Below are 27,256 nucleotides of genomic sequence, written 5' to 3'. Positions count from 1 at the left end.
AGCAAAAAAAAAAAAAAAAAAAGAAAACATTCCAAATGTCTATCTTTTAGAGAATGGATAAATCATAGCTCTACAATGGGATACTTAGAGTAGGGAAAATGAAGTACAGCTTCATATATCAACATGCACAAAACTTACAAACATAATATTGAGTGGGAAAAAATGTATGTATGAAATTTCATTTATCTTAAGTTTAGAAATATTCAAAATTAAATAATAATATTAGAGATACATATCAATATAGTAAAACTAAAAGGAGAACCAATAGAATGGTAAACAGAAAATTCAGGATAGTGTTTATCTCAAGGTAGAGAAATAGATTTCAAAAGTATGGCTAATATTCTATTTCTTAAATTGTACATTGGATATCTCAATATTCATTTTTATCATAATTATTATTTATAAAACTCATGTTTAAAATTACTTACATGTATAAAATATTTAATATAGAAGTTTCTGGTTCTTAAGAGGGATGTATTTTTGATATCTAGAAATATTTAGTAATGAGAAATATTCCTAAAATATCAAGATATATTATTATTGTTATCATTATAAAATAAAATAAAAACAATTGGATACTATTAAAAGGAAGTTCATTTAAGAAGCAATATTGATTTTTCTATCTAAAGAAACATTTTATTTGCATTTCTCTAATTGCTAGTGTTGATGAACATTTTTTCATATATTTGTTGATTGATTGTATATCATCTTCTGAGAAGTGTCTGTTCAAGTCCTTCATTGGGTTATTTGGGTTTTTTTTTTTTGGGGGGGGGTGTTGTTTTTTTGTTTTGGTTTTGGTTTTGGTGTTTAGCTTTTTCAGTTCTTTATATACCCTAGAGATTAGTGCTCTATCTGATGTGTGAGGGGTAAAGATTTGCTCCCAAGATATAGGCTCTCTATTCACCTCACAGATTATTTCTTTTGCTGAGAAGAAACTTTTTAGTTTGAGCCCATCCCATTTATTGATTCTTGATTTTAATTCTTGTGCCACAGGAGTCTTATTAAGGAAGTTGGGGCCTAATCCCACATAATGGAGATTAGGGCCTCCTTTTTCTATTATACGCAGAGTCTCTGGTTTTATTCCTAAGTCCTTGATCCATTTTGAGTTGAGTTTTGTGCATGGTGAGAGATAGGGGTTTAATTTCATTTTGTTGCATATGGATTTCCAGTTTTCCCAGCACCATTTGTTGAAGAGGGTATCTTTTCTCTCACTCCAGTCAGAATGGCAGCTATTATGAAGGCAAACAACAATAAGTGTTGGTGAGGATATGGGAAAAAAAGGTACACTCATACACTGTTGGTGGTACAGCCAATATGGAAAGCAGTATGGAGATTTCTTGGGAAATTGGGAATGGAACTACCATTTGACCCAGCTATTCCTCTTCTTCGTCTATACCCAAAGGACTTAAAAACAGCATACTACAGGGACACAGCCACATCAATGTTTATAGCAGCACAATTCACAATATCTAAACTGTAGAACCAACCTAGATGCCCTTCAATAGATGAGTAGATTAAAAAAAAATGTGGCATATATACACAGTGGAATATTACTCAGCAATAAAAGACAATAAAATCATGGCATATGCAGGTAAATGGATGGAGTTAGAGAAGATAATACTAAGTAAAGTTAGCCAATCCCCAAAAAAACAAATGTTGAATGTTTTCTTTGATTTAAGGAGGCTGATTTGTAGTGGGGTAGGGAGAGGGAACATGGGAGGAATAGATGGACTCTAGATAGGGCAGAGGAGTTGGAGGGGAAGGGAGGGAGCATGGGGTTATAAATTATGGTGGAATGTGATGATCATTATTATCCAAAGTACATGTATGAAGACATGAATTGGTGTGAATATACTTTGTATAAAACCAGAGATATATTCCGCTGTCATATATAAATAAAAAAATAAATAAAAATTTTAAAAAACATTTTATATTAAAGTTTTGTGTACCATTATGCATTAGATTTTTTAAAATTTTAATTTGTTATATATGACAACAGAATGCACTACTATTCATATTACATATATAGAGCACAATTTTTCATATCTCTCGTTGTACACAAAGTAGAGTCATATCCTTCGCGTCTTCATACATGTACTTAGGGTAATGATGACCATTGCAGTCCACCGTTTTTCCTAGCCCTATGTCCCTTCCCTTTCCCTCCCTCCCCTTTTCCCCTTTGCCCTATCTACAGTTCATTTAATCCTCCCATCACACCCCGCCCCGACAGCATATTATGGATCAGCATCCTTAAATCAGAGAACTCATTAAGCAGCTGCTTTTTGGGATTGGCTAATTTCACTTAGCCAAACCCAAAATCTCCAGCTCCATCCATTTACCTACAAATGCCATGATTTTGTTCTTTTTTTTTTTTAGTGCTGAATGATATTCCACTGTGTATATATACCACATTTTCTTCATTCATTCATCTACTGAAGAGCAGTATTAGATGTTTTTTATAAGGAGGAATTATTTGGAAGAGAAGTCTGACCTCCTAAATAACTATACGCTCTTTCACCTACAACCTATGGTGCTTTGGATTAGTGAAATTCTAGTAACAAACATCTCAGTAAATTCTTGAGAAAACATCATATAATTCAGAGGATTTACATGTTATCATATTGAATGTTAAGCCCTGAGCGTGTTTTAGAAATTTTACGGCATTTTTTTCTCTTCCATTCATGAAGGAGCATCTACATATTGTAATATCATTCTACTATAAAATATTTTCTCCTTTCTATTATAGCTAAGTAATTACATTTATTTTTATTTTTATTGTATAGGTATACAAGCTGGAGCTGATTAGAAGAGTTGATTTGGGGGTCTTTTTTGTTTTGTTTTTGTTTTTGTTTTTCCCCACCCTGCCCACCCCTTTGCTTTTTAACAAGTGGTTTGGGAACAGAGTACAATCTAATGCCTTGTATCAAGGTTCTTCTTCATATACAAAATGCCTTACTTTTCCTGGAAACTAATCTCCTTAAAAGCTAATCCCCAAATCAAACAATGTACCCCGTTCAGTGCTAAATAAAAATAGGTCAGGAAGGGATTAAAACACTGGCACTTCATTAAAGTGAAGCAATGAAAGTTTTACTTCTTTAAGCTCCTCCTTGTTATGTGAGAATTCATAAATTTCTACTTAATTCAGACCTCTTTCTTCTGCTTCCTTGCCTTCCAGTATGTAAGCCCTTATTGTTCATATATGTATGAAACATTATTTTCTTAGAAATTTTCCCATTGCTTCTCTTAGAAATTTTGAACATCAGTCAGCATTGAGTTCAGTTTGCTCATCAGTATATTTAATTAATGAAGACACTTGGACTGTTTTTACATAACCTTTCCTACCTCAGGTTCTACCTGTGTTCTTTCTCCATTCACCTCTCCTCCTTAGAGTCTGATGATCAGCACTGTGTCTTAATATCCTTCTTATTAGGATTCAAGTTTACTGAAGCATGTGATTTAATAAATATATTTGAAAATCTTCTTGGGATGAGGAAGTATAGATTTGAATAAAATACAAGAGTTTATAGTCTCCTTGAGAATCCCTTAAAATAAGGGATAAATTCTGATAGTAGATGACACCAATGAATGACAGCTCATTGGTGATTCTTACCCAAATCAAATATTACAACCATCATTATATAATGGTGATTTTTCTATTAATACTATGCCTGTACATTTATTAGATTTGCTTCTATACTTGAACTCGTTATAATTAGGTTTCTGTGCTATCACTCTAACAATATTGTTATTGTCAAGGCCACCACTGACTTCTGTGTCCTAAATGGACATTTCTTATTTTGTGTAGGGTATTAGCTTCATTTGACAAATCATATAATTCCCTTTTTATATTACTGTTTTTAGTTTTCCTCTGAGAAACCAATAGGATGACCCCTTATCATTCTTCTTTCCTGGTTCTTCTTCAGTTTCTAAACCTTTTAAAGTTGAAAAATCTCAAAGCTTAATTAACTATCCTTACCGCTACTATAATTAAGTGTATGGTAGTGTGATTCTTGTAACTGCTCAGGCTCAAAACTATGACACCATCATTAAGTTTTCTCTTTCTTTTGTGCTCTACATCCAATTCATCAGCAAAGTCCCTCAGCTCTAGTTTAAATATATGTGTATATTTAAAATCATCTGTCTCCCCCCAGTGGAATGTGTGCTCTTTGACAGCAGGGGCTGCAATATAACCATGTATATTTAATATGCATGTATACTTAACCTAGTATATATAGATAAGTATATAAGTATATGTATATATATGTAATATATTTATTATATATTATATCTCAAACCAAATCACTTCCTACTCTTTCCATTGCTATATTCTTAGTCTAAGTAATTATCATGTTTGGACTTGACTATTGTAGCAGTATCCTAGTTAGACTCCCTATTTCTACTCTTCCTCGCTAATTAGATTCTCTGCTTCTGTTCTTCCTTACCAGTAGAGATCCTTTTGAAAATGTACATCAAATAATGTCCCCAAATCCATCTAATTCAAAATAAAATCCAAAGTTTCTACATAAATTATAAAGCTTCTTATACTCAGGCCCCTGGATACTTCTTTGTCTTCTCTTCTGCCAGTCTCCTGTTCACTAATTATACTTTTTATGCATTTATCTGGAAAACTTCCTGCCAGAGAATCCATACTTGATTTCCTCACTTCATTCAGATCTCAAATGTTAACCTTTATCAGATAGGTTCTTTCAGATCATCCTGGAAGTCTCTTCTTTGTTATATTCCGTCTTTAATTTTTCTTCCTGATACAGTATATGTTTATTTGTCTTGTGCATATCATCTGTCTTCCCACCCCCACTGGAATCTATTCTCTTTGGCAGCAGGGGCTGCTGTATAACCAATCCCTGCGACAGTGCCTAGCCTAAAGTTTGTTGAATTAACTACTGGAATTCCTAATCCTCTTCTATTAATAATGGGGGAAAATAAGGTTTTCCCCTATTTCCAAAGAAAATTTTAATTTTATAACTATTATTCTTTTCTCTTGAAATATTGTTTACAATTTTTCACAGTATACTTTAGGGAAGAAATTGTGCTTCTGTGAGTTGTATAGATTAATGTGTTACTTACAGTTTTGCTCAGTGTTTGGATAGGATTCCTTAAAAGACAACCAAAATTGTCCTAAGATAACCTAGCATTATTTATTTTATTATAAATGAAAGTACAAGGTCTTTTACAAATCATTCATTTATGATTTTAAAAGGCTTTTGGTCCAACAGTATTTATTTTACTGTCTACACAAGCCTTTGGGAAGTCTAGTTGTTTTATGTTGTCTAATGAAGAAGAAAGTTCTAGATTCTTTATTTATTAACTTCAAAGTAAAGACTAATCACATGTTTATAAGATTAAACTACTGGAAGCTAATGGAAATTTTTGACTCACCACCATCTTCCTGGTGTTTTGTTATATTTATTTGGTTTTTCTGTGTATCATATGTGTGTGGTTTAAGAAACATAAGGAAATACATGAAACTTCAGATCTGGTTTAAAGAATGCCTATGTGTGTATGCTACTTATAAATGCCCTCATGCTATCACATTTGCATCTCTAACATCAGAGGACAGAATGATATTTGTATTGTATTTGTCATTGGATATCCAGAAATGTTAAATAATAAACATTATCCTCAAGAGTTTTAGAAGCAGTTAACCATTTTTGTATATAATTAAGAAGCATGTCATCTTTTTGGTAAACACTACTCATGATTATATGTTTTCAGAATATTTCAAAAGTTTACATTAAAAAATATCATGTTACTTTCTTTTCTAAGTTAATATCTAAGAAGAAGCATTAAAATGGCATATGTCTTTTTTTAACATAGCTTTTATAGCTCTAATTTCAAGGGGGAAAATAATTATTTGGGTGCCTTTTACTCCTGATTTACTTATATTCCTGATTTACTTATAAACCTTATTAGCATGTGACTGGGTTTTAGATACTAGGTAATTTGTAGAGGTCCCTGGGAAACACAGTAATCATGAGGTGGAAAGGTTTGTAATTTAACAAATCAGGTCTTTGTCGTTGTTGACTCCCTGGACTCATTGGAACTAGATTTTGAAGGGAAAGTTTCAGCAAAGAGGGGCAGTTTCCTAGAATAGTCCCTCAAGAGAATTAGATAGTAAAGGCACTCAGTTATCAAGTAACTTTAGAAACACCATTGTTTTAAATGAAACTAATTAAACTGTGAGACTCCTTAGAGCCTTAATACGGTAATGGGCATTATGATTTCCTTCAAAATTAAATAATATAGTAGCATCCCACCATCCTAAGAGGATATGTTCCAAGATCCCCAGTCTGTTCTTGAAACTACAGATAGTACCAAACCCTATACTATGATCTTTTTATGTACATACATATCTCCAATAAAGTTTGATTTATAAATTAGGCACAATAAAAAATTAATAATAACTAAAAATACAGCAGTTATAAAACATACCACAATAAAATTAGTATTATTATACTTTGGCACCATTATTAAGTAAATAAGGGTAATATAAGTATAAGCATTGTGCCGACAAACAATTTAATAACTGAGATGACTACTTCATGACTACTGGATAGGTAGCATATACAATACAGATATACAGGACATAGGAATGATTCATCTCCTGGGTAGGACAGAGCAAGATGGAATAAGATTTTATGCTCCTTAAACCAGCATGCATTTTAAAACTTAGGGATTATTTCTTTCTGGAAATTTGTATTTATTATTTTCAAGCTGCATTTTACTGGGAGTAACTAAAATTATAGAAAGTGAAACTTTGGATATGGGGCAACTGTCTACACATTTCTCAAATCTGCCTGATGGTGGAATTTGTGGTTTGCTTGTCTTTTTTTTTTTTTTTTTTTACTTTTAATATAGCTTAATAGCTTGAGAAATGAGTAATATGCTTGATAAAGCAAATAACATGTTTAACTTTTCATGCAATAGAGCATGGTGTGTTTGGAAAATAGCTGGTGGTTCCCTCTCATCAAAATAGTAAGAGTGTGAGAGTAAAGGAGTGGCAGGAGTTTGTCTAGGGCCTGAGCTTTTAATATGAATTGGACCAGATAATGAACTTTCAAAGGTAAAAACTTATGCTATAGGCTACGGGGAGACTTTGAAGACTTTTAAGAAAGGTAGTAACATGAACACATTTGCATTTTAGAAAGAATTGGCCTGAAAGGATAAGAATATAGGGCAGTTTTTAATTTAAAGACTACTGCAATAGTGTGAGAAATGAGTATGAACTGAGCATATGGGTATGGTTGCAGGATGATGAAGAGATGATGGTACCATTAACAAATAAAGAGGATACCAGAAAGGAAACAGGTTTCATGATAGAAAATAGATAAATTCATGTTTGTACATGTTTGATTTAAGATCACTGAGTGAATAGGCAGAGATATTAATGATGCATTTGGAAAATATCTAGATTTGATCCAGAGTTCCAGAGAGCAATACTAACTGAACTATATAGATCTGAATGTCATTGGTGTCATTGGTATAGATACAAATCTATACAGAGAACTGATGGACAGAGAAAGCACATTTTTCTGATTTTTTAAAAAAATTACCCATCCCAATTTAGTTTTTTGCTTTTACTTCAAATTAACTTACAGATTATTCTGTTCTGAACTTCTGAAAATTCATATTAATAGTTATCTGAATATAGAAAATATTCATTTAACAAGTAAACATGAGGAGTAGTGTGAGTAATTTAGTTATCTGATTGGTTAGTTAATTTGTGTATGAATGTTTGTGTGCTTATGAGTGCTCACAAATTACAGTTTGTTTGTTTGGTTTTGGTTTTGGTTTTGGTTTTGATTTTGGGGTTGAGGGATACCAAGCATTGATACAATAAAGTTCTCTGGTGTCAGAAATATACTGTATAGGGGAGGCAACATAGTACATTCTAAAATAGAAAAAAAGTACTATTTTTTTTCTTTAAAAGATAGTAAAATTTACTACTATTTAACAGAAAAAATGAAAGCACTACATATATTTGGGCCTTATTTGAAATATTTTTCTGATAAGGATTTGTGATTTCTGAATTGGTAAATAAAATCTCAGGTCCTAGATTGGCAAGAGTGAAATCCTGGCTCTAGCACAGAGTAACTACATATACAAGGAAAGTTAATTTCAGTATTTTTAATTACATTTATCCATCTGATAGTGCCATAACAGTACAAATATCATTAAGCTATTATGAAAAGTCATTGAAATAATCAATAAAACATAGTTAGCATATAGTACTCAGTCGGTAGTCCTAAGTAGCCCCTGGAATCAATCCCTGGTACCAAAAAATAATACAAAATAAAAGTCTTTCTCATATTGGGTCCCTTTTGAGTACTAATTTGTATCATTCATCACGTCTCTACAAATGTCTACATCTGGGTAAGTTCTCTAAGTCTTTTCCTTTCTTTTATCCTTTACTGAGATCCCAACATTCTTTACATTGAGCCCACAAGGATTAGAACCTTTAGGAAGAGAAAGGGAGTAGTGGAACTGGAATGCAAATTTCTTTCAAGGTTTATGTAGCCCTTATAGAACTTATATCAATAGGGCTCTCTTTTTAACTCCTAGGTACAATAACCATTTTCTACTTTGATTATTCTTATTATCCAGCACCATTTCACATATAATTGCTGCCCTAATAAATACTACTGTATATGGTAATCCTTACAAGGCAGTGTTAGGAGACTGTGCTCTATTGCATAAATAACCACTGCAAAACTTTGTGCCTTGGTGTCTTTAAAGGACAATTATGGATTTATTCACAGCTCTGCTATTGAGGCAAGGTTTGGTAGATGTGTTAGTCAGCTTTTTGTCACTATGATCAAAATACCTGACGAACAACTTAGGAGGAAAAACTTACTTTGGTTCATAGTTTCAAAAGTTTAGTCCATGGTAGATTAACTCTATTGATCTGAGCCCAAGATGAGACAGAACATCATGGCAGAAGGGCATGGTGGAGAAATGCTGCTCCATTAATGGTGTCCAGAAAGCAGAGAGAGAAAAGGGAAGAAGCTACAGGGAAGATGAACCCTTCTAGGGTTCTAGGATAGGTCTAGTGACCTATCTCCTATAGCTATACTTACCTGCCTACAATTACCACCCAGTGAGTCCATTCAAATCAGGATGGCCTGATTAGGTTACAGTTCTCATAATGAAATCACTTTATTTCTGAATATTCCTGCATTAACCCAGGAGCTTTGGGGGGACACCTCATTTCCAAACCAAAATAGTAAGAAAGCAGCATCAGTGAGGATAACTTGACTTCTTAAAGTATGATGCTGTGTTCCAAGAGCAAGCATCTTAAAATATACAAAGTGGAAGCCTCCAGAAAAGGAAACTGTGTCACTTCTGTATTAAATAGATTAAGTAGTCATGGAGCTCAGATTCAGTGGTAACAGACAAAGATACTACATCTCAATAGGAATAGTATATATCAACATAATATTATCCAAGGATTTGGAGTTATGTCATTGTTGAATTGGACATACCTAACAGGCACGGTCCCTAGCCACATTGCCTGTTGCTTAATTAAACAGAAGGGGGCAGATGCTAGGAGCCACAAGCAAATAATATGATGCATGGCACTTTCGGTTGTAAGGTGACGCCAGCTAGCCATTGAGATGATATGATTATGTTAAGATTTACATTCATATGGAAATTTGACTCCTGCTGTTCACCTTGGCCTGCTAGGGACTCATGTTATGGGACTCCTGGAGAGTTCCCATTGGTTGGGGAAGGATAGTAGGAGGGAATTCCGGGGGAGGTCCGCCCCCCCCCCTTCTGGTAGACGCGCGTGGGTGGACCGGGTTTTGGCTTGCCGGCAGGTACGGAGTATTGGCGGCTTTTTCAAAAATAAAGTTTTGTTCCTGCTTGAGTGGCTCGTGATTCTGTGCCCAGCCAAGACGTTGGCATGTCATCATAGATATTCAGCATTCAAACAAAATCAAACGTGAAAAAAATCAAACAAGAAAACGTGGATCAGATCATAGTGGAATTAGAATATGGTGCCAAAAGGTGCTATTTTTTCTCTTAAATCTCTTGACTCTGGGAAAGTTAGCATTCAACATTTGGAGCCACAAAAGTTTGGTTTAACCTAATTATTGTGAAACACACCATACTAGAAGCCATCAGAGAATTACTTGCATGGCCTCAAGAAGTTACTGAAACTATTAAAATACCTTCCTATTGTTAAACCACTGAAAAAGAAGGAAGATAACTGTTTTCCAGAAGTATTTCAGTTGGGTCTTGTGGGCAACTTGGAAGATATTGTGGACTTTTTTTTTTTTTTCCCAAACCAAAATATCAGAACAAAGTAATGTTTACTTTGTCTAGCATAAGTAATATTTGAATGAAATGAAAATATATGCATTTAATTAACTCTGGATTCTGGTATTCTGAAGTCAAAATATTTTTGTTCATCTTAGAGGAAAAAATAAGAAATAAGGTTTTTAAATTTCCATTATTCACTGTAGCTTTTCTATAAAAAAGCAGAGCTTTGATTTGGTAAATAATATACTTATACTTTCTTCAACTTTTGTCCCTCAACCCAGCACTTTGCCTAAACATTTTTAGCTATCAAATTTTTAAAAGATGCCTTAGAGTTGGATAGGGAAGGGTGAGAGGTACATGGTATTTTTAGTCAGCATCTGCAATACTATATATAACATTAAAGATCTTCCCAATCTATTTTCATTTCTTTGTTCCTGGGTAATCCAATTTTACAACAAATTGATTGCTCAACCTCACCATGTCACTTTTCTATAAAATCAGAAAGGTTGCTATAATCACAAGGTGGGGAAATACGGTCCCTATCTGGAAAGGGTGACAATCAAAGGTCAATTCATTAAACAGAGTGATTTATGAGGCCTCTAATGCCTTATTCCAAAACACTGACTTTCAGAACTTAAATTGATCCTTTTTTACTGGTAAGCCTCTCTTTGAAATTTTACTTTGAGGAAAACCTGAAATATAATATATTCTATGGCTGATTCTAAAGAATTAATTTTTTCCTAAGATGTAATTACTAGGGAAATCACCTACTTCCCTTCTACAAAGCACCTCATTTCCTTGAACGTTCGCACATATAAAAGATACTAGCACTGAACTTCTGAAATTAATTAATTAATCAAAATCTTCTGCTTAAGAAATAACAGATCACGTTGAAAGAAGACTGAACCTGAAGTTGGAAATTCTTCATTAGAATCCCAGCTTCACTGTTTTTTAGCTTTGTTACTTTGAGAAAGTGCTAAGTTTAAGCAAACTCTTTAGTATTCAGTGTCCTCATCTGTAAACTAAGGAAGGTGTCATCCACCCCAACAATCTGATCAGAGATTTGGGGGTTAGATAATATATCAATTATGAAAGTGCTATTAAATTGCAAAGCATCATATCAGCAAAAGGTATTCTCAATCCTGTTAGAATCCATATGTGTATTTTTGTAAATTATGGCTATTAAAACTACTATAAAACTGTGTTGTATAGTAAACAACATTTTTAAATGTAAAAATGTAAACATATATTTTATGAGCGCAAATATATTGTTAAACAAGGTATTAATTCATTAAGGACAGAAACCAAGTGTTACACATCTTTGTGTCCCTAACATTTTCTATAAAGGTTTTATGCATACCCAGTTGGCTGATTTACTTGTTGAATGGTTGAGAATGATATTTATGAAATCATTATTTGTCCATTTAGGAAGTGTAAATTGGCCTCTTTTAACATTATGAATTTCCGCTGAATTCTGCTTGTTTTACTTAATACTTATTGAACATTCTAATAGTAAACATAACAAAATTATTAGAGTAAAAATGCCATCACCCTGTTACACTGTTGTTGATTTTATAGACTGAACAATAGGGTATGTGAGTGGGACTGGAGATATCAAATATTGTTAACAGTATTATTGCCCCTAGGTCAGTGTGTTCAGGAGGATTAGTGATGCTAGCCTGCAATGACATTTTTGTCTTTGTTTATTGGTACTGAGGGTTGAAGCCAGGGACACTTAACTACTGAGCAATATCCCAAGCCCTTTTTATTTTTTATTTTGAGACAGGGTCTCACTAAGTTGCTTAGGGCCTTGCTAAGTTGCTGAGGCTGGTTTTGAAGTTGCAATCCTCCTGCCTTAGCCTTCAGAGTGGCTAGGATTATAGGCATGTACTACCATATATGCCTGCAATTGACATTTAAAAATGTAAAACTGAAAGGACTGCATTAAATTTTTTAGTATTTTCAGCATGTTATCTCAAATTTAAAACAAAATTGTCCTTAAATGTAAACTCTCTGTTGCTGTTTAGTTTCATGCATGGTTTTGGGAGTTTCTTTAAGAATTCTTTTCCTACACTTCTAACCTCTACAGTCTATTCATACATCTTTAAATAGCTGCTTTTTTATTACCTTACAAGAATTTTCAGAAACATTTCCTTCCTTACTTAAAACACTATTTCATAGTTGACCTCTTTTACTATTTCAACACGTATAGGCATAGCATTGATATCTAACCTTTTTTCATGTTTAATACCTGCAAAAATTATTGCACTGTCTTGAAATGCAGTTTAAGTCACAACTGAAGAGAAAATTCATTCATTAAAACTTATATTGAGTACCTGTTATGTGCTTATCAGTCTCCTACTACTCTTTCCATATAATTGGAACCAAGCTTATGTAGTTCCAGGAAAAATCATCTTTGTCTATTTCAGGGAGACAGAAGCAATTTCCACTGATGGTTCTTTCTTTGGGAGTTCCTGTATACTATCATTTCATAATTAAAAAAATTCAACTAGTTAACAAGAATAAGCTTCATAGTAGAAAATATTAGTTACTTGGGGTAATGACAAAGCATTTGAAAAACTAATTTGTTCTCTTTCATCTTTTAAAAATAATAATAATATAATAATAATAATGATAATAATAATTGTTTATTGGAACTGAGGGTTGAACCCAAGGGGACTTTACTACTGAGCTATATATTATTATATTTTTTATTATTATCACAAAAATAATATATATTTTAAACTTAGCCTAAAGTGAGGAAAGGTAGATAATAGGGTTCCTGAGGTTGTAAAGCAAGGATAGAGACTTCAAACAGAGGTAACAAATTATATAAAGAAACTGACTTGACTCATGAAGTATCATGAATAAAAGGATCTGTCACTTGTTTAGATAAGCTGGAACATTGGGAATGTATAGAAAGGAGCAGAAGGTGAGGTTGACAAATCAATTTGAGCCCAGATCATTTCAATACTTTTTTCTCCCTTAAGGCAGAATGAAGCTTTAAATGTATTTAAGCAAAAGGAGAGATAGTTTAATGGGTAGATTCGGGAGAGATTTTAGTAATATGCCCAAGTAAAGCACACTCAGTGATTAGCCATGGCACAAAGAGACAGAAGCTGGTTAAGTTTAGCACTTCAGGATTATGACAGGGCTTCCTCTTCAGGAACCTGGGAAGGAGGGTGAGGAGAATCCAATATGGACTCTAAGAGTTTGTTTTATCTGTAAACCAGGCTTCAGAATGACTTAATGAATTCAAGTGATTTATTTCCATTTACTTAATTAAATCACTTAATGTATTGAGCATCAATTGAGGTTGAATGCCCCAGAGCGGGAGAGGGGGAAAGGTAAAAGGAGGTAGGCTGGTATTATAAAAGAATATATATGTAATTTCATAAAAATAACAGTGCTATATATCCTAAGAGAACTAGTCTCTAAGGAGCTCTAAACACATTAAGTATTATAGCAAAGTCATATTTTCTATAGGGTGCAGAGAGGCAAAATAACAAGCAATTTCATTTCCCATCTGGCCCTACTTGTATATTTTCTGACTGATGTTCTACCACTTCTCTGTTGATCCCTTATTTTCAAGCATGAGTGTGTTAATTGTGGTTTTCCCTAAATAAGCTAGACTGTTCTTGACCTTGCTTCCCCAGCCCACTCTATCTGGAAAATTTCTGATCCTTTACAAAGGGTTGCTGAAATGTCACTAATTTCAGTGAAATAGACTATAATATCTCAAGCAGTTAGTATTTAATTTTTAGTATACACACCTTTCCATAGAATAAACACACATACCTTCTTAGGAACCCTGCTAGTTCTTAAAGAAAAGGATTGCATCTTATTCATTTTGAGGAAATGTGCCCTTAGTATATACTAAGTACTGGCATAGAGTATGTGCCTTAGTAATTGTTCTAAGCATGAAAACCTTAAAATCTAGCATGGTGGAACCTGGACTTCATGAACTGTCCATTGCCCTAAAACATGATAAAGACCATTCATCAACTTGTCTTTCTTAAGGGCTTGTTTGAAAACATTAAAATTTGTGGTTATCTTCTCTCTCCCCTAAGGTCTCGTGTATTTAATTGTCTTACATCTTCTCCAGAAGAGTGGCATCCACTACACAGATGTCTACTGAAGGAATTTGATTTTACTCTCTTGATTTTATAACTTTTCAAGCAAAAAGTATGTTTTACAAATCTTTAAGCCATTAGTTTTAGCCATCTGTCTCCATATTTAGCTATTTAAAAAAAAATTCACAGAATATGGTTGTTGTACTATATTTCAAAGAAATGCTCTAAAAACAGAAAAATAATCTTTGGTAATGAAGTCTAATACACATCCAACCCAACCCTTTTTTTTTTTTTTTTGTAACAAATAAGTTATAACATACAAGTTCTCTGTCACTTCAGGCTAAGAAACAAAAAATCAAGAGCTCCTGATTTGGGACATAAATTATTAGACTAAGATGTATACATTTTCCAGTGGATTTTTTCCTTTTTTTTTTTTTTTTTTTTTTTGCATTATCTGTTGCTTTGAACTGACTAAAAATGCTACTGTTTTAATATGTCTTGTCCTTAGCTTAAAAATCGGCATTGTCTACCTTTCTTTGAGAGCAGTGCAAACAACTCTAAAGTTGTCCAAATAATCAAATACCTTCTAACTTGAATTAGACAAAGACTCCACTGCAGAGGAATTACATTACAGAACAACTGACATCATGTGTATTAAAACATCCTATGTCTGGGTTCTTTTTCCATTGCACCTGAAGAATCATCATTTTTACTCAAGCTAAAAGTAGACTGTAATTTTATGTTTGTAAATGATGTCTCAGGGACAAGGATAGAGAATAAAAATAGAAAGTAGGATTTGATTTTTAAATTAATACCATATCTGCAAATACCACTTTTTTGCCTTTGAATATATTTGAGATCCTGTTCATGTTTCCAGGAGCTTCATAATATTTATAAAACTGGAATGGGAAGAGGGAATGTTTTATTAGAGGCAGTTTCTCCTTAAAGCATCTGGGCATCTGGCTTCTGTATTTTTAGCTCAAACTCTGTGAGCATTACTTAATACTCTCTACTTAAACACTACCTTCAGCCTTCATTTCATGATAAATATTTTTATATGCAAAATGCAGACCTAGTAAGAAAAACAGAGCTTTGTCAACCTTTGCTTTTGAAACAGATCTAAGGAAATTAGGTAATTCTAAATTTCTAATATAAATAATGATATAGGATTTACATTATATATTCCATTTACTAAATTTTCTTTTTGTGTCACCTGTTCTTAACAAAAATATAATTTCTTTTCACAAAATCCTTTGGCTAGGAACTTTTAAGAAATCCCCAGACAGAACAAAGTCAGAAATGCCTGTGCCGGTTCCTTGCCTCATGATGGCTCCCATGGCAGTATTTGAGGTTGTTTTGTTTTGTTTCATTTTGGTTTTTTTTTTGTGTGTGTGGGGGGGGGGGGGTACTGGGATTGAATCCAAAGACATTTTACCACTGAGCTACATCTTCAACCCTTTTAAAATTTTTTTTTCATTTTGAGATAGGATCTCAGTGAAGTTGCTTAGAGCCTTATTAAGTTGCTGAGGCTAGCCTTAAACTTATGATCCTCCTGCCTCAGCCTCTGTGATTGCGGGTGTGTGCCTCCACACCCAGCTTCATAGCAGTATTTGTGACTCTACCTCTCCAAAAAAACATAAGAATATATTTTTTTATGATCTCCACCCTTTCTCCTCCTCTTCCTTGTTCTTATTATTCCTTTTTGAAATTAAATCTGCATTGCCATTAAAAAAAGGCATATTGGATGAATAAAGGGGTGGATAGATAAAAGTTTGATAAATCAAGCAAAGTGAGTTGTCAATGTTGGAATTTAGGTGGCAGGTATAGAGGCAGCCATTGTTTGGATGCTGTTTGTCCCTTAAAAGATTCATCTGTTAGAAGCTTTCTTTGTCCCTACAATGTTGGTATTGGGAGGTGGTGTGGAACATTTAGGAGGTAGGACCTAAGGGGAGATTTATTTGAGGTTATTTGAGAAACTGGCCTAGTAAAAAACTGTGCTCTCTTAAGGGCAAACTATTATAAAAGCCTGACCCTGAACCTTGAACTCTCTTCAGCTTTCTGCTTTGCCATGTGATTTCTCTCTCCTGTCTTCTGTCACTGGTTCCCCTCAACAGCCAGTATGCTGTTAGCTGGACTTTGAACTTCTAAAACTATGAACTGAATAAGCCTCTAATAAGCTTCTTCTTTTTTTAAATTGGTTGCTCAAAACATTACAATGCTCTTGACATATCATATTTCATACATTTGATTCAAGTGCGTTATGAACTCCCATTTTTACCATGTGTACAGATTGCAGGATCACATTGGTTACACATCGACATTTATACATACTGCCATACTAGTGTCTGTTGTATTCTGCTGCCTTTCCTATCCCCTTCCTATCCCCCTTCCCCTTCCCCCCCCCCTTCTCTCTCTACCCCATCTACTGTACTTCATTTCTCTCTCTCGTTTTTTTTTTCCCTTTCCCCTCACATTTTCTTATATGTAATTTTGTATAACAATAAGGGTCTCCTTCCATTTCCATGCAATTCCCCTTCTCTCTCCCATTCCCTCCCACCTCTCATCCCTGTTTAATGGTAATCTTCTTCTCATGCTCTTCCTCCATGCTCTGTTTTGAGTTGTACTCCTTATATCAAAGAAGACATTCGGCATTTGTTTTTTAGGGATTGGCTAGCTTCACTTAGCATAATCTGCTCTAAAGCCACCCATTTCCCTGCAAATGCCATGATTTTGTTATTTTTTAGTGCTGAGTAGTATTCCATTGTGTATAAATGCCACTTTTATTATCCATTCATCTATTGAATGGCATCTAGGTTGGTTCCACAGTCTAGCTATTGTGAATTCGGCTGCTATGAACATTGATGTAGCTGTATCCCTATAGTATGCTCTTTTTAGGTCTTTGGGGAATAGTCCGAGAAGAGGAATAGCTGGGTCAAATGGTGGTTCCATTCCCAGCTTTCCAAGTAATCTCCGTACTGCTTTCCAGATTGGCTGCATCAATTTACAATCCCACCAGCAATGTATAATTGTACCCTTTTCCCCACATCCTTGCCAGCACTTGTTGTTTTTTACTTCATAATGCTGCCATTCTTACTGGAGTGAGATGGTATCTTAGAGTGGTTTTAATTTGCATTTCTCTGATTGCTAGAGATGGTGAGCATTTTTTCGTATATTTGCTGATTAATTGTATATCCTTCTCTGAGAAATGTCTGTTCAGGTCCTTGGCCCATTTGTTGGTTGGTTTATTTGTTTTCTTATTATTTAATTTTTTGAGTTCTGAAGTGTGAGGAGTAAAAATTTGTTCCCAGGATGTAGGCTCCCTATTTATCTCTCTTATTCTCTTGCTAAAAAAAAAAAAAAAAAAAAAACTTTTTAGTATGAGTATGTCCCATTTGTTGATTCTTGATTTTAACTCTTGTGCTATAGGTGTCCTATTAAGGAATTTGGAGCCCGACCCCACGAGATGGAGATTAGAGCCAACTTTTTCTTCTATCAGATGCAGAGTTTCTGGTTTGATACCTAGCTCCTTGATCCATTTCAAGTTTACTTTTGTGTGTGGCGAGAGAAAGGGATTCAGTTTCATTTTGTTGCATATGGATTTCCAGTTTTCCCAGCACCATTTGTTGAAGATGCTATCCTTTCTCCATTGCATGCTTTTAGCACCTTTGTCTAATATAAGGTAGTTGTAATTTTGTGGATTGGTCTCTGTGTCCTCTATTCTGTACCACTGGTCCACCCACCTGTTTTGGTACCAGTACCATGCTGTTTTTGTTACTATTGCTCTGTAGTATTGTTTAAAGTTGGGTATCACTATACCGCCTGTTTCACTCTTCCTGCTTAGAATTGCTTTTGGTATTCTGGGTCTTTTATTTTTCCAGATGAATTTTATGATTGCCTTATCTATTTCTACAAGAAATGGCATTAGGATTTTGATTGGCATTGCATTAAACCTATAGAGTACTTTTGGTAATATCACCATTTTGATGATGTTAGTTCTTCCTATCCATGAACAGAGTATATCTTTCCATCTTCTAAGATCTTCTTCTATTTCTCTCTTTAGCGTTCAGTAGTTTTCATTGTATAAATCTTTCACCTTTTTTGTAGGTTGATTCCCAAGTATTTTATTTTATTTTTTTGAGTATATTGTGAATGGGGTGCTTGTCCTCATTTCCATTTCAGAGGATTTGTCGGTGATATACAGGAATGTCTTTGATTTATGCATGTTGATTTTATATCCTGCACTTTGCTGAATTCATTTACTACCTCTAGAAGTTTCTTTGTAGAACCTTTGGGGTCTTCTAGGTATAGGATCATGTCACCTGCAAATAGTGCCAATTTAAGTTCTTCTTTTCCTATTTTTATGCCTTTAATTTCTTTCATCTGTCTAATTGCTCTGGCCCGTGTTTCGAGAACTATGTTGAATAGAAGTGGTGAGAGAGGGCATCCCTATCTTGTTCCAGATTTTAGAGGGAATGCCTTCAATTTTTCTCCATTTAGAATGATGCTAGCCTGAGGCTTAGCATAGATAGCTTTTACAATGTTGAGGTACATTCCTGTTATCCCTAGTTTTTCTAGTGTTTTGAACATAAAGGGATGCTGTACTTTGTCAAATGCTTTTTCTGCGTCTATCGAGATGATCATAGGGTTCTTATCTTTAAGTCTATTGATGTGGTGAATAACATTTATTGAGTTCTGTATATTGAACCAGCCTTGCATCCCAGGGATGAATCCTACTTGATCATGGTGCACAATTTTTTTGATATGTTTTTGTTTCTGATTTGCCAGAATTTTATTGAGGATTTTTGCATCTAGATTCATTAGAGATATTGGTCTGTAGTTTTCTTTCTTTGAGGTGTCTTTGTCTGGTTTTGGAATCAGGGTGATGTTGGCCTCGTAGAATGAATTTGGAAGAGCTCCCTCTTTTTCTATTTCCTGAAATAACTTGAAAAGTATTGGTATTAGTTCTTCTTTAAAGGTTTTGTAAAACTCTACTGTATACCCATCCGGTCCTGGTCTTTTCTTAGTTGGTAGTCTTTTGATGGCTTTTTCTATTTCCTCCTTGATTAGTTCCCCCCCGCTTCGCTTTACTGAGGTACTTCCCACTGTTGGTTTTGGTTGTTGTTTTTCATTTCCTCTTCGTGTAGTGTTTTGCCCAAGATGCTTTGCAGTGCTGGTTTTTTGGCTGCAAATTCTTTTAACTTTTGTTTATCATGAAAGATTTTTATTTCATTGTCGAACCTGAAGCTTAATTTTGCTGGATACAATATTCTTGGTTGGCATCCATTATCTTTCAGTGTTTGAAATACGTTGTTCCAGGATCTTCTCACTTTCAGCGTCTGTGATGAAAAATCAACCATTAACCTAATTACTTTACTCCTGAATGTAATCTGCCTCCTTTCTCTTGTAACTTTTAATATTCTCTCTATGTTCTGTACATGGGATATCTTCATAACAATGTGTCTTGGACTGTGATTTTGCGTGCTCGGCGTCCTGTATGCTTCTGGGATTTGTACATCTGTTTCATTTTTCATGTCTGGAAAGTTTTCTAAAATTATTTCATTCAACAGATTGCTCATTCCTTTGGTTTGGACCTCTATACCTTCCTCTATCCCAAGGACTCTTTTTTTGTGTGTGTTATCCCATATCTCTTAGATGTTTTACTTGTGGTTTCTTACCAGCCTTTCTGAGTTGATTATACTCTTTTCAAGATGATATATTTTGTCTTTATTGTCTGACGTTCTGACTTCTACTTGATCTACTCTACTAGTGATACTCTCGTTTGAGTTTTTAATTTGGTTTATAGTTTCCTTCATTTCTAGGATTATTGTTTGATTTTTTTATAATCTCTATCTCCTGGAAGTGTTGATTTTTTGCTTCTTGAATCTGTTTATGTAATTCATTTTCAATGTGTTCTTTCATTGTTTGCGTTTGCTGTCTAATGACCTCTTTAAGATTCCATTCCATCTGAGTCAGGTATTCCTTGAGTTCTTTATCTGACCATTTTTCTGATTCCTGTTGGTTCTGTAGATTTAGGCTGTCCTGCATTGTTTGTACTCGTTTTCTTCCTTGTTTTTTCATGGTGCTCATGTTACTTCCAGCTCTGCTTGACTGCTGTGTTACTGTTTACTCCTATAAATTTATTTTGGTTTTGTATATCTCCAGGATCTCTCCTTTGTTATGGGAGACTATGTCTAGAGATGTTGAGTTTTATTGTACTTTAAAGCAGATTCATTTGTTTCATAAAATACATACGGATTCTGATGGCGCATAGCAATGTATGGTTTGGTCTTGGGACTTTATGTTTAGGTTGGGTGATGTGGTGGTATAGGGGTTGGTATATCTTGGCAACCTTGGAAGATTGCTCTACTGAAGGGGGATATTAACAGGAGTATGGACCAGAGTATTTGTGTGTAGCTAGGGACTTGGGAGCACTATAGATTGCCTTGGAACATTTACCTATATACATTTAGTAAATTACACATAAATGGAGTCATAATGCTTGGGAGGAAAGGTATGAGAAGAGGAAGGAAGAAGTCACTAAAGAGAATGAGAGAAAGTAGAAAATAGGTAGAATACAATAAAAGGGGAAAAAGAAAATTGGAAAGAAATGAAAAAAATATATAAATTCAGTCTTAAAGTTCGATTAACTTCTCTTCCAGTATATGGATCTGTGCCCAGGAAACAATCCCTGTGAGGCGGCTCTTCCTCCCCCACTGGGCGGCTCTCCAGTCCTGATTGTGCAGGGCCATTCCTGGTCTCCAACCACCTCCCTGTTTCTCCTACCAGCCAGGCCCCAGTCACTGGTGGCATTCTCCACAGAATTAGCTACATGCCGGGGCTGCCCTGTTATCTTGAACGACTGGGCACTCTCTCTATTTGCCATTCACCCAGACCCCAAGGTTATGGAGCACGGGGCTGGGGGCCTTCAGCTTATTTTGCCTGTTTCCCTCCGGTAGCCACGCCCCCAGGAGCTGGGGAAAGAGGCCTCGGTTGTCAGTGCTGGTGGGAGAGGTAGCCAGGCGTCAGGCGCCCCTCCTGACTCCCTCAATCACGCTCATGGAGAGCTGGGGAGGGGCCCTTGGGATTTCCCCGCTGTGTGGAGAAGGAGGGCTGAGGGTCACACACCTGCAGTTGCCACTTTCCCTGTGGAGCGATCCCATCCACGGAATTCTGGTGACGTCAGTTCTCTGCCATGGTGGATGCCATTCTCTCTGCCAGGGTATCCGATGGGAAGGGTGAATCCGGTCTGTCTCTCCCAGGTCCCACCTCAGCTCTCGGCCTCCTGGCCTAGGGAGGCTCGGTTGGCATCACCTCAAAAGGTTCACAAAGGAACCGAAGAGTTGTTTCTCTATTCCGATGGAGCGTCTCTGTATCGCTGAGTCGTGGTGGTTTGGTGGCGGGGCACAAACAATCATCTAGAAACTCTGTACACGGGGCAGCCTGAATTCACCCTAGCTGAGCTGGACGTGGCCTCCGAGAGGCTCAAACTGCTCGCCCAAGATCCTCTTCAGCCCAGCATTGCCAGATGTTCCTGAGAAAACAGCATTCAGTTGGTCTCTAAGCTTCTTCTTAAGTAGCCTGCCTCAAGTATTTTTTATATTAATGAAAACTTGACTAATACAGAGAGATTTGCTGTAGGAGGCTTTCAATTGCCCTTTATGTTTGAAACATGTCAGAATGTGTTTAAATATTATGTAGTATGATGACAATAACATAATTACAATAAGGAAGTGGTTATGTAAATTATGGTATATAGTGAGTGGAATATTATGAACCCATTAAAGTATACAATAGAGAAAAAATGCACTGACATAAGAAGATATTTGTAATTTTGTATACTGGCTAGAAAATTAAGAATTTATGAATATAACATATAGAAACACATTATATATATAAAATATGTGTATATGTATATAAATATTACCTCTAACTTATGAAATTATAATTTTCTATTTTTTACTAAAATAAAAGTTTCCTAATGTTTTTAAATTTTATTTAGTAACATAAGAGAGGAAAGGAAAAAAGAAGAAAAGGAAAATAACATGTTTTTCTTTTGAAATGGAACAAGGAAACCTTGGTATCTTTATATGATTTTTTTTTTTTTTTATCAAGCCACTCTTGTAAAGAATGCACTTGAAAAATGTAAAAACAAATAGTGTCATTCATCCTTCTGAAGATCTTTTTGTGAACTTTCCCAGTAGCTTTTGAAGGAAAGTTAAGATATTTTCATGGTACTGAGTCCATGGCATTTCATACTTGGAAGAGCCCTATCTTTAATCTCTAATTACATTAATGTTCTATGTCTGACTCATGAAGAAAGGAAGCTTCAAAGTGAAAAAGGGAAAATCCAATTTCTCTCTAAGTACAATAACCATTAATATAGTTCAGCCATGTGACACCCATACTCCAAAGTTTCCAAGTATCCTACCCAGAAGAATTCAGAGTTCAAGGATGTGCCTGCCAGTGAAATAATAAAAAAAATTTTTATTTATTATAGATCCTTTTATAAGGAAATTTAAACAATGTGTTGAAAATAGATAGTCTTTATAATGTCTCTGAGAGGGACAAAAGGAAGAGATGATTATTACTTTTTTCATCTAGATAAAATTTATTGAACCCTTCATTTATGGCTCTGAACTTAATGTTTCAGTTATTGTTTCTACTCTTTAGAAGACATTTTTTTCATTGATATAATAGGAATAAAAGTAAAATAAGCAAAAATAGTTAATCTCTGGATTCTAATATTCCAGTCCTCTACTAACTAATTATGTGAAATTTATTCTTTTATGTGAGAGTGTATGTATACTTGCATGCATGCATATATTTACCCCTTCTCCAGTATCCTAATACTCTGTTCTAAGTTGTGTAGTTGGTCTCTCACAATACATATAGTTTTCATTTCTTTTTTTCCTAGGCAAAATGTCCAGTGATCGAGCTTTGAGGAAACAGCAACAGTTAAACAACCTTGTTTATGTGGTGATAAAACAGGCCAAACCTGGTGACAGAATTGTGGATTTCTGCAGTGGCGGGGTATTATATGTCTCTTTTTATACTTTTTAGCCTTTCCAAGAGTGTGTGACTTGTCTCTATTACACTCAAGGTCATGTTTTCATTTGGCAAGATTGTTGTCTTACAATGAGCAAAAGACATGAGGACCAAAGTTAACTTGGTTCTTTTACTGACTTTTTCAGGGCCATGTTGGAATTGTTCTTGCTCACATATTGCCATCGTGCCAGGTAAAGTCTAAATAATATATTTTAAAAAATGTTTAAGATAAACACAATTCAACTAGCCAAGTCTGGCTTATCCCTTACTCAGAGTTCCTAATCATTCACCCTAATCAAATATGTGACACAGGCATTTTCTTTTTTCTTTGAAGTAAACTTCTAAGATTTAGAATCTTAAGGGGAAAATTATTAAAGTAGGACCAAAGTACAGTTGTCAAATTTTTAAAAAGTTGCATGTCTTTAAAAAAATTTTAATTGCAATCCCATTAAATAAAATATCTATAATTAAATTAACTTTCAATATAACTATAACTGGAAATAATGGCTTCTAAAATTTGTTGAGCATGTTCTTTTGATCGATTACATCAAAATTCTAACAAAAATAACAATTGTTTTGTTCTAATTTGTTATATATGACAGCAGAATGCATTACAATTAATATTATACAAGTAGAGCACAATTTTTCATGTCTCTGGTTGTACACAAAGTAGAGTCACACCATTCATGTTTTCATACATGTACTTAGGGTAATGATGTCTGTCTCATTCCACCATCTTTCCTACCTCTCACCCCCTCCCATCCTTTCCCTCCCCTTTGACTATCTAAAGTTCGTTCATTCCTCCCATGCTCTCCCCACATCTCCATTATAAATCAACATCCTTATATCAGAGAAAACATTCAGCATTTGTTTTGGGGGGATTGGCTTACTTAGCTTCTGTTCTCCAACTCCATCCATGTACCTGGAAATGCCATGATTTTATTCTCTTTTAATGCTGAGTAATATTATATATATTATATATTATAATATATAATATAATTATATATATGTGTGTATGTATATATATATATATATATATATAATCACATTTTCTTTATTCATTCACCTATTGAAGGGCATCTAGGTTGGTTCCACAATTCAGCTATTGTAAATTGTGTTGCAATAAACATTGATGTGGCTGTATCCCTATAGTATGCTGTTTTTAAGTCCTTTGGGTAGAGACCGAGGAGTGACATGGCTGGGTCAAATGGTGGTTCCATTCCCAGTTTTCAAAGGAATCTCCACACTGCTTTCCATATTGGCTGTGCCAGTTTGCAGCCCCACCAGCAATGTATGAGTATGCCTTTTTCTCCACAACCTCACCAACACTGGAATTCTATATGCAACAAAATGAAATTAAGTCCCTATCTCTCACCATGTACAAAGTTCAACTGAAAGTGGATCAAGGACCTAGAAATTAAACCAGAGACCCTATGCCTAATAGAAGAAAAAATAGGCTCAAATCTCCATCATGTCAGATTAGGTCCCAACTTCCTTAGTAAGACTCCTATGGCACAAGAAATAAAATCAAGAATCAATAAATGGGACAGATTCAAACTAAAAAGTTTCTTCTCAGCAGAAGAAACAATCAGTGAGGTGAATAGAGAGCCTACAGAATGGGAGCAAATTTTTACCACACACACATCAGATAGAGCACTAATCTGTAGGATATATAAAGAACTCAAAAATCTTAACAAAAAAAACAAATAGCCCAATCAGTAAATGGGCCAACGAATTAAACAGGCACTTCTCAGAAAAAGATATACAATCAATCAACAAATATATGAAAAAATGTTCAACATGTCTAACAATTAGAGAAATGCAAATCAAAACTACTCTAAGGTTTCATGTCACTCCAGTCAGAATGGCAGCTTTCTTTATAGAATACAAACAATAACAACAATTTAAAAAAAAAATAAAAAATAATACCCAAACATACCATATTGATCCATCAAATGTTTTTCTTCCCTTGTTCTTATTAAGTTATGCCCATACTAATATTTGTTACAAATTCTACAAATGCAAATAAAATTTTAGTCCCCTTGCTCTTTGTTCACTATTTTATCACAAATATTTTTCATTTGCTAATAGTTTTACATATCATCATATTTTAGTGATATTATGTTTTTAAGTAAATATACCCCTCAGTCATTGGTGTAGTTATAAATTTGTGTTGTTTCTAATCTTCTACCATATTAAATCGGTTCCTCACAGTGGCCATCTTATAACATAAAAGTCTTCGGAAGAAAAGTCATTTTTTAATACAAATTCAACTAGGGCAGAGTATTTGTGAGTTTTCTGGGAGATGTGAACTAACTATAGTAAATACTTGTAGAAGAAAAAAATATGGAGAAACTGATTTAGATTAGAAACTGGTCAGAATAATATTTAACAGAATAATTGGAGGTGAGGGATATTCTCTTTTCTTAGAGAATAAAGAAAAATAAACCAATAATCCTAGAAGAGGTGAGTGCCTTTTTAAGAAAATAACAGTTTCATGTTTGAAAGGAAGAAAGTTCATAGAATAGAGAACCAGAGCCAGGAACGTAGTATCTTTAGTTCCCTTCCTAATAATTCTGAAAACTTAGATTGAATTGGCTAGAATAAAGGCTAAAAAGCCTTTAATACCACTTATACTCTGACAGGATTTCTATTCAAAGGGATCCAAGATTTTTCCATAAATGTAATCATAAGTACAAAATAAGAACCAGGAATAATAGTGATGATATTGTCTTTAATTCTACTCAAAATCACTGTTGCAGGTTCCTGTTGTCCCTGCTTCTCCCACTCTTCCATAATCTGTATTATTCATGGAAGCTGATGGACCTTCTTTTATCATAAATGCATGACCTGAGTCCATTACTTCTCCATCCTCATATCCACCTCCATACCCTTTGCCTCCATCCCCACTATCACTAACATGTACGTTGTGCCAAGCTATACCAGTTTTCTTACTTCTTCATACATGCTACACTCTTTCCCACCTTGGGCCTTCATATGTATTTCTCTCTCTGCCTAACACTCTTCCATTCCTTCTTGCTATGTTCTTTTTATTTTTCAGACCTCAGTTGATATGTTACTTTCCCCAATAAAATCTTCCTTAGTCATCAAGTCTGAGTGCTCCCATTATACATTGTTTATCTTTTATTAAACATTTTTCACACTGTGGTATTATTGCTTGTTTCACTTATATCACTATACCATAAGCTTCAAGAATTCAAAGACCTTGTTCAATTTAGTATCAGATTAACTGACATACTTCCTGGCACAGAATAGAGGATCAATATAATATATTCAACATTATTAAGGCTATGGAATATAGCAATAATGTTTTGTCCTAATATTTTGAGTTATGTTACTGAATATACTGTTTTGTCCCGGGAAATTCTAGGTTATATTAATAGAAAACAAGGAATTATCACTAATTCGTGCTAAGAAGAGAAGTGATGATCTAGGTTTAAGCAATATTTGGTTCATCCAAGCAAACATGGAGTATTTTACAGGGATGTTTAATATTGGGGTAAGTCATCATGCAATTTCAATTTCCTAAGTATAGCTAAATAAAATTATATGTCTTAGAATAAATAAAGGATTTAATTTTATATTCTTTCCTAAACAAAGAAATCTATAACTTTCTATACTTTCTCAACAAAATATAGTATACTAATTAATATTATTATATTCTTAGTATTTCATTATTAAAAGTATATGTTTATCTTTTTCAAAGCAATATTTTTTTCTACATTTCACAGTTATACACCTACAATGTTGTGTTAAATAGATTCCTGTCAACATAGTATGGCTAGAGGGGAAATAAGACTAACTGGCTATTGTAAGTGCATTAAAACTGAATTTAT

At 34.4% G+C, this 27,256-nt stretch overlaps 1 protein-coding gene across 2 annotated transcripts in view; it reads left to right on the top strand.

The window, feature by feature from the left end:
- Positions 1-27,256, top strand: part of GSTCD (glutathione S-transferase C-terminal domain containing) — a 175,800-nt gene that overhangs the window by 125,025 nt on the left and 23,519 nt on the right. The window contains exons 6-8 of one of the 2 annotated variants that reach the window (XM_081303584.1): positions 23,269-23,384; positions 23,546-23,590; positions 26,791-26,919. In XM_081303584.1, the coding sequence (XP_081159710.1) occupies positions 23,269-23,384; positions 23,546-23,590; positions 26,791-26,919 (290 nt within the window). The remainder of the gene's footprint in view (positions 1-23,268; positions 23,385-23,545; positions 23,591-26,790; positions 26,920-27,256) is intronic. The other variant, XM_081303585.1, reaches the window with a different exon arrangement.

This window comes from Spermophilus citellus (genome assembly GCF_964194105.1).
Source record: "Spermophilus citellus genome assembly, chromosome: 8".
Classification (NCBI taxonomy): domain Eukaryota; kingdom Metazoa; phylum Chordata; class Mammalia; order Rodentia; family Sciuridae; genus Spermophilus; species Spermophilus citellus.
Note: the sequence above shows the minus strand (reverse complement) of the source record. Positions and strands in the feature narration are given on the sequence as shown.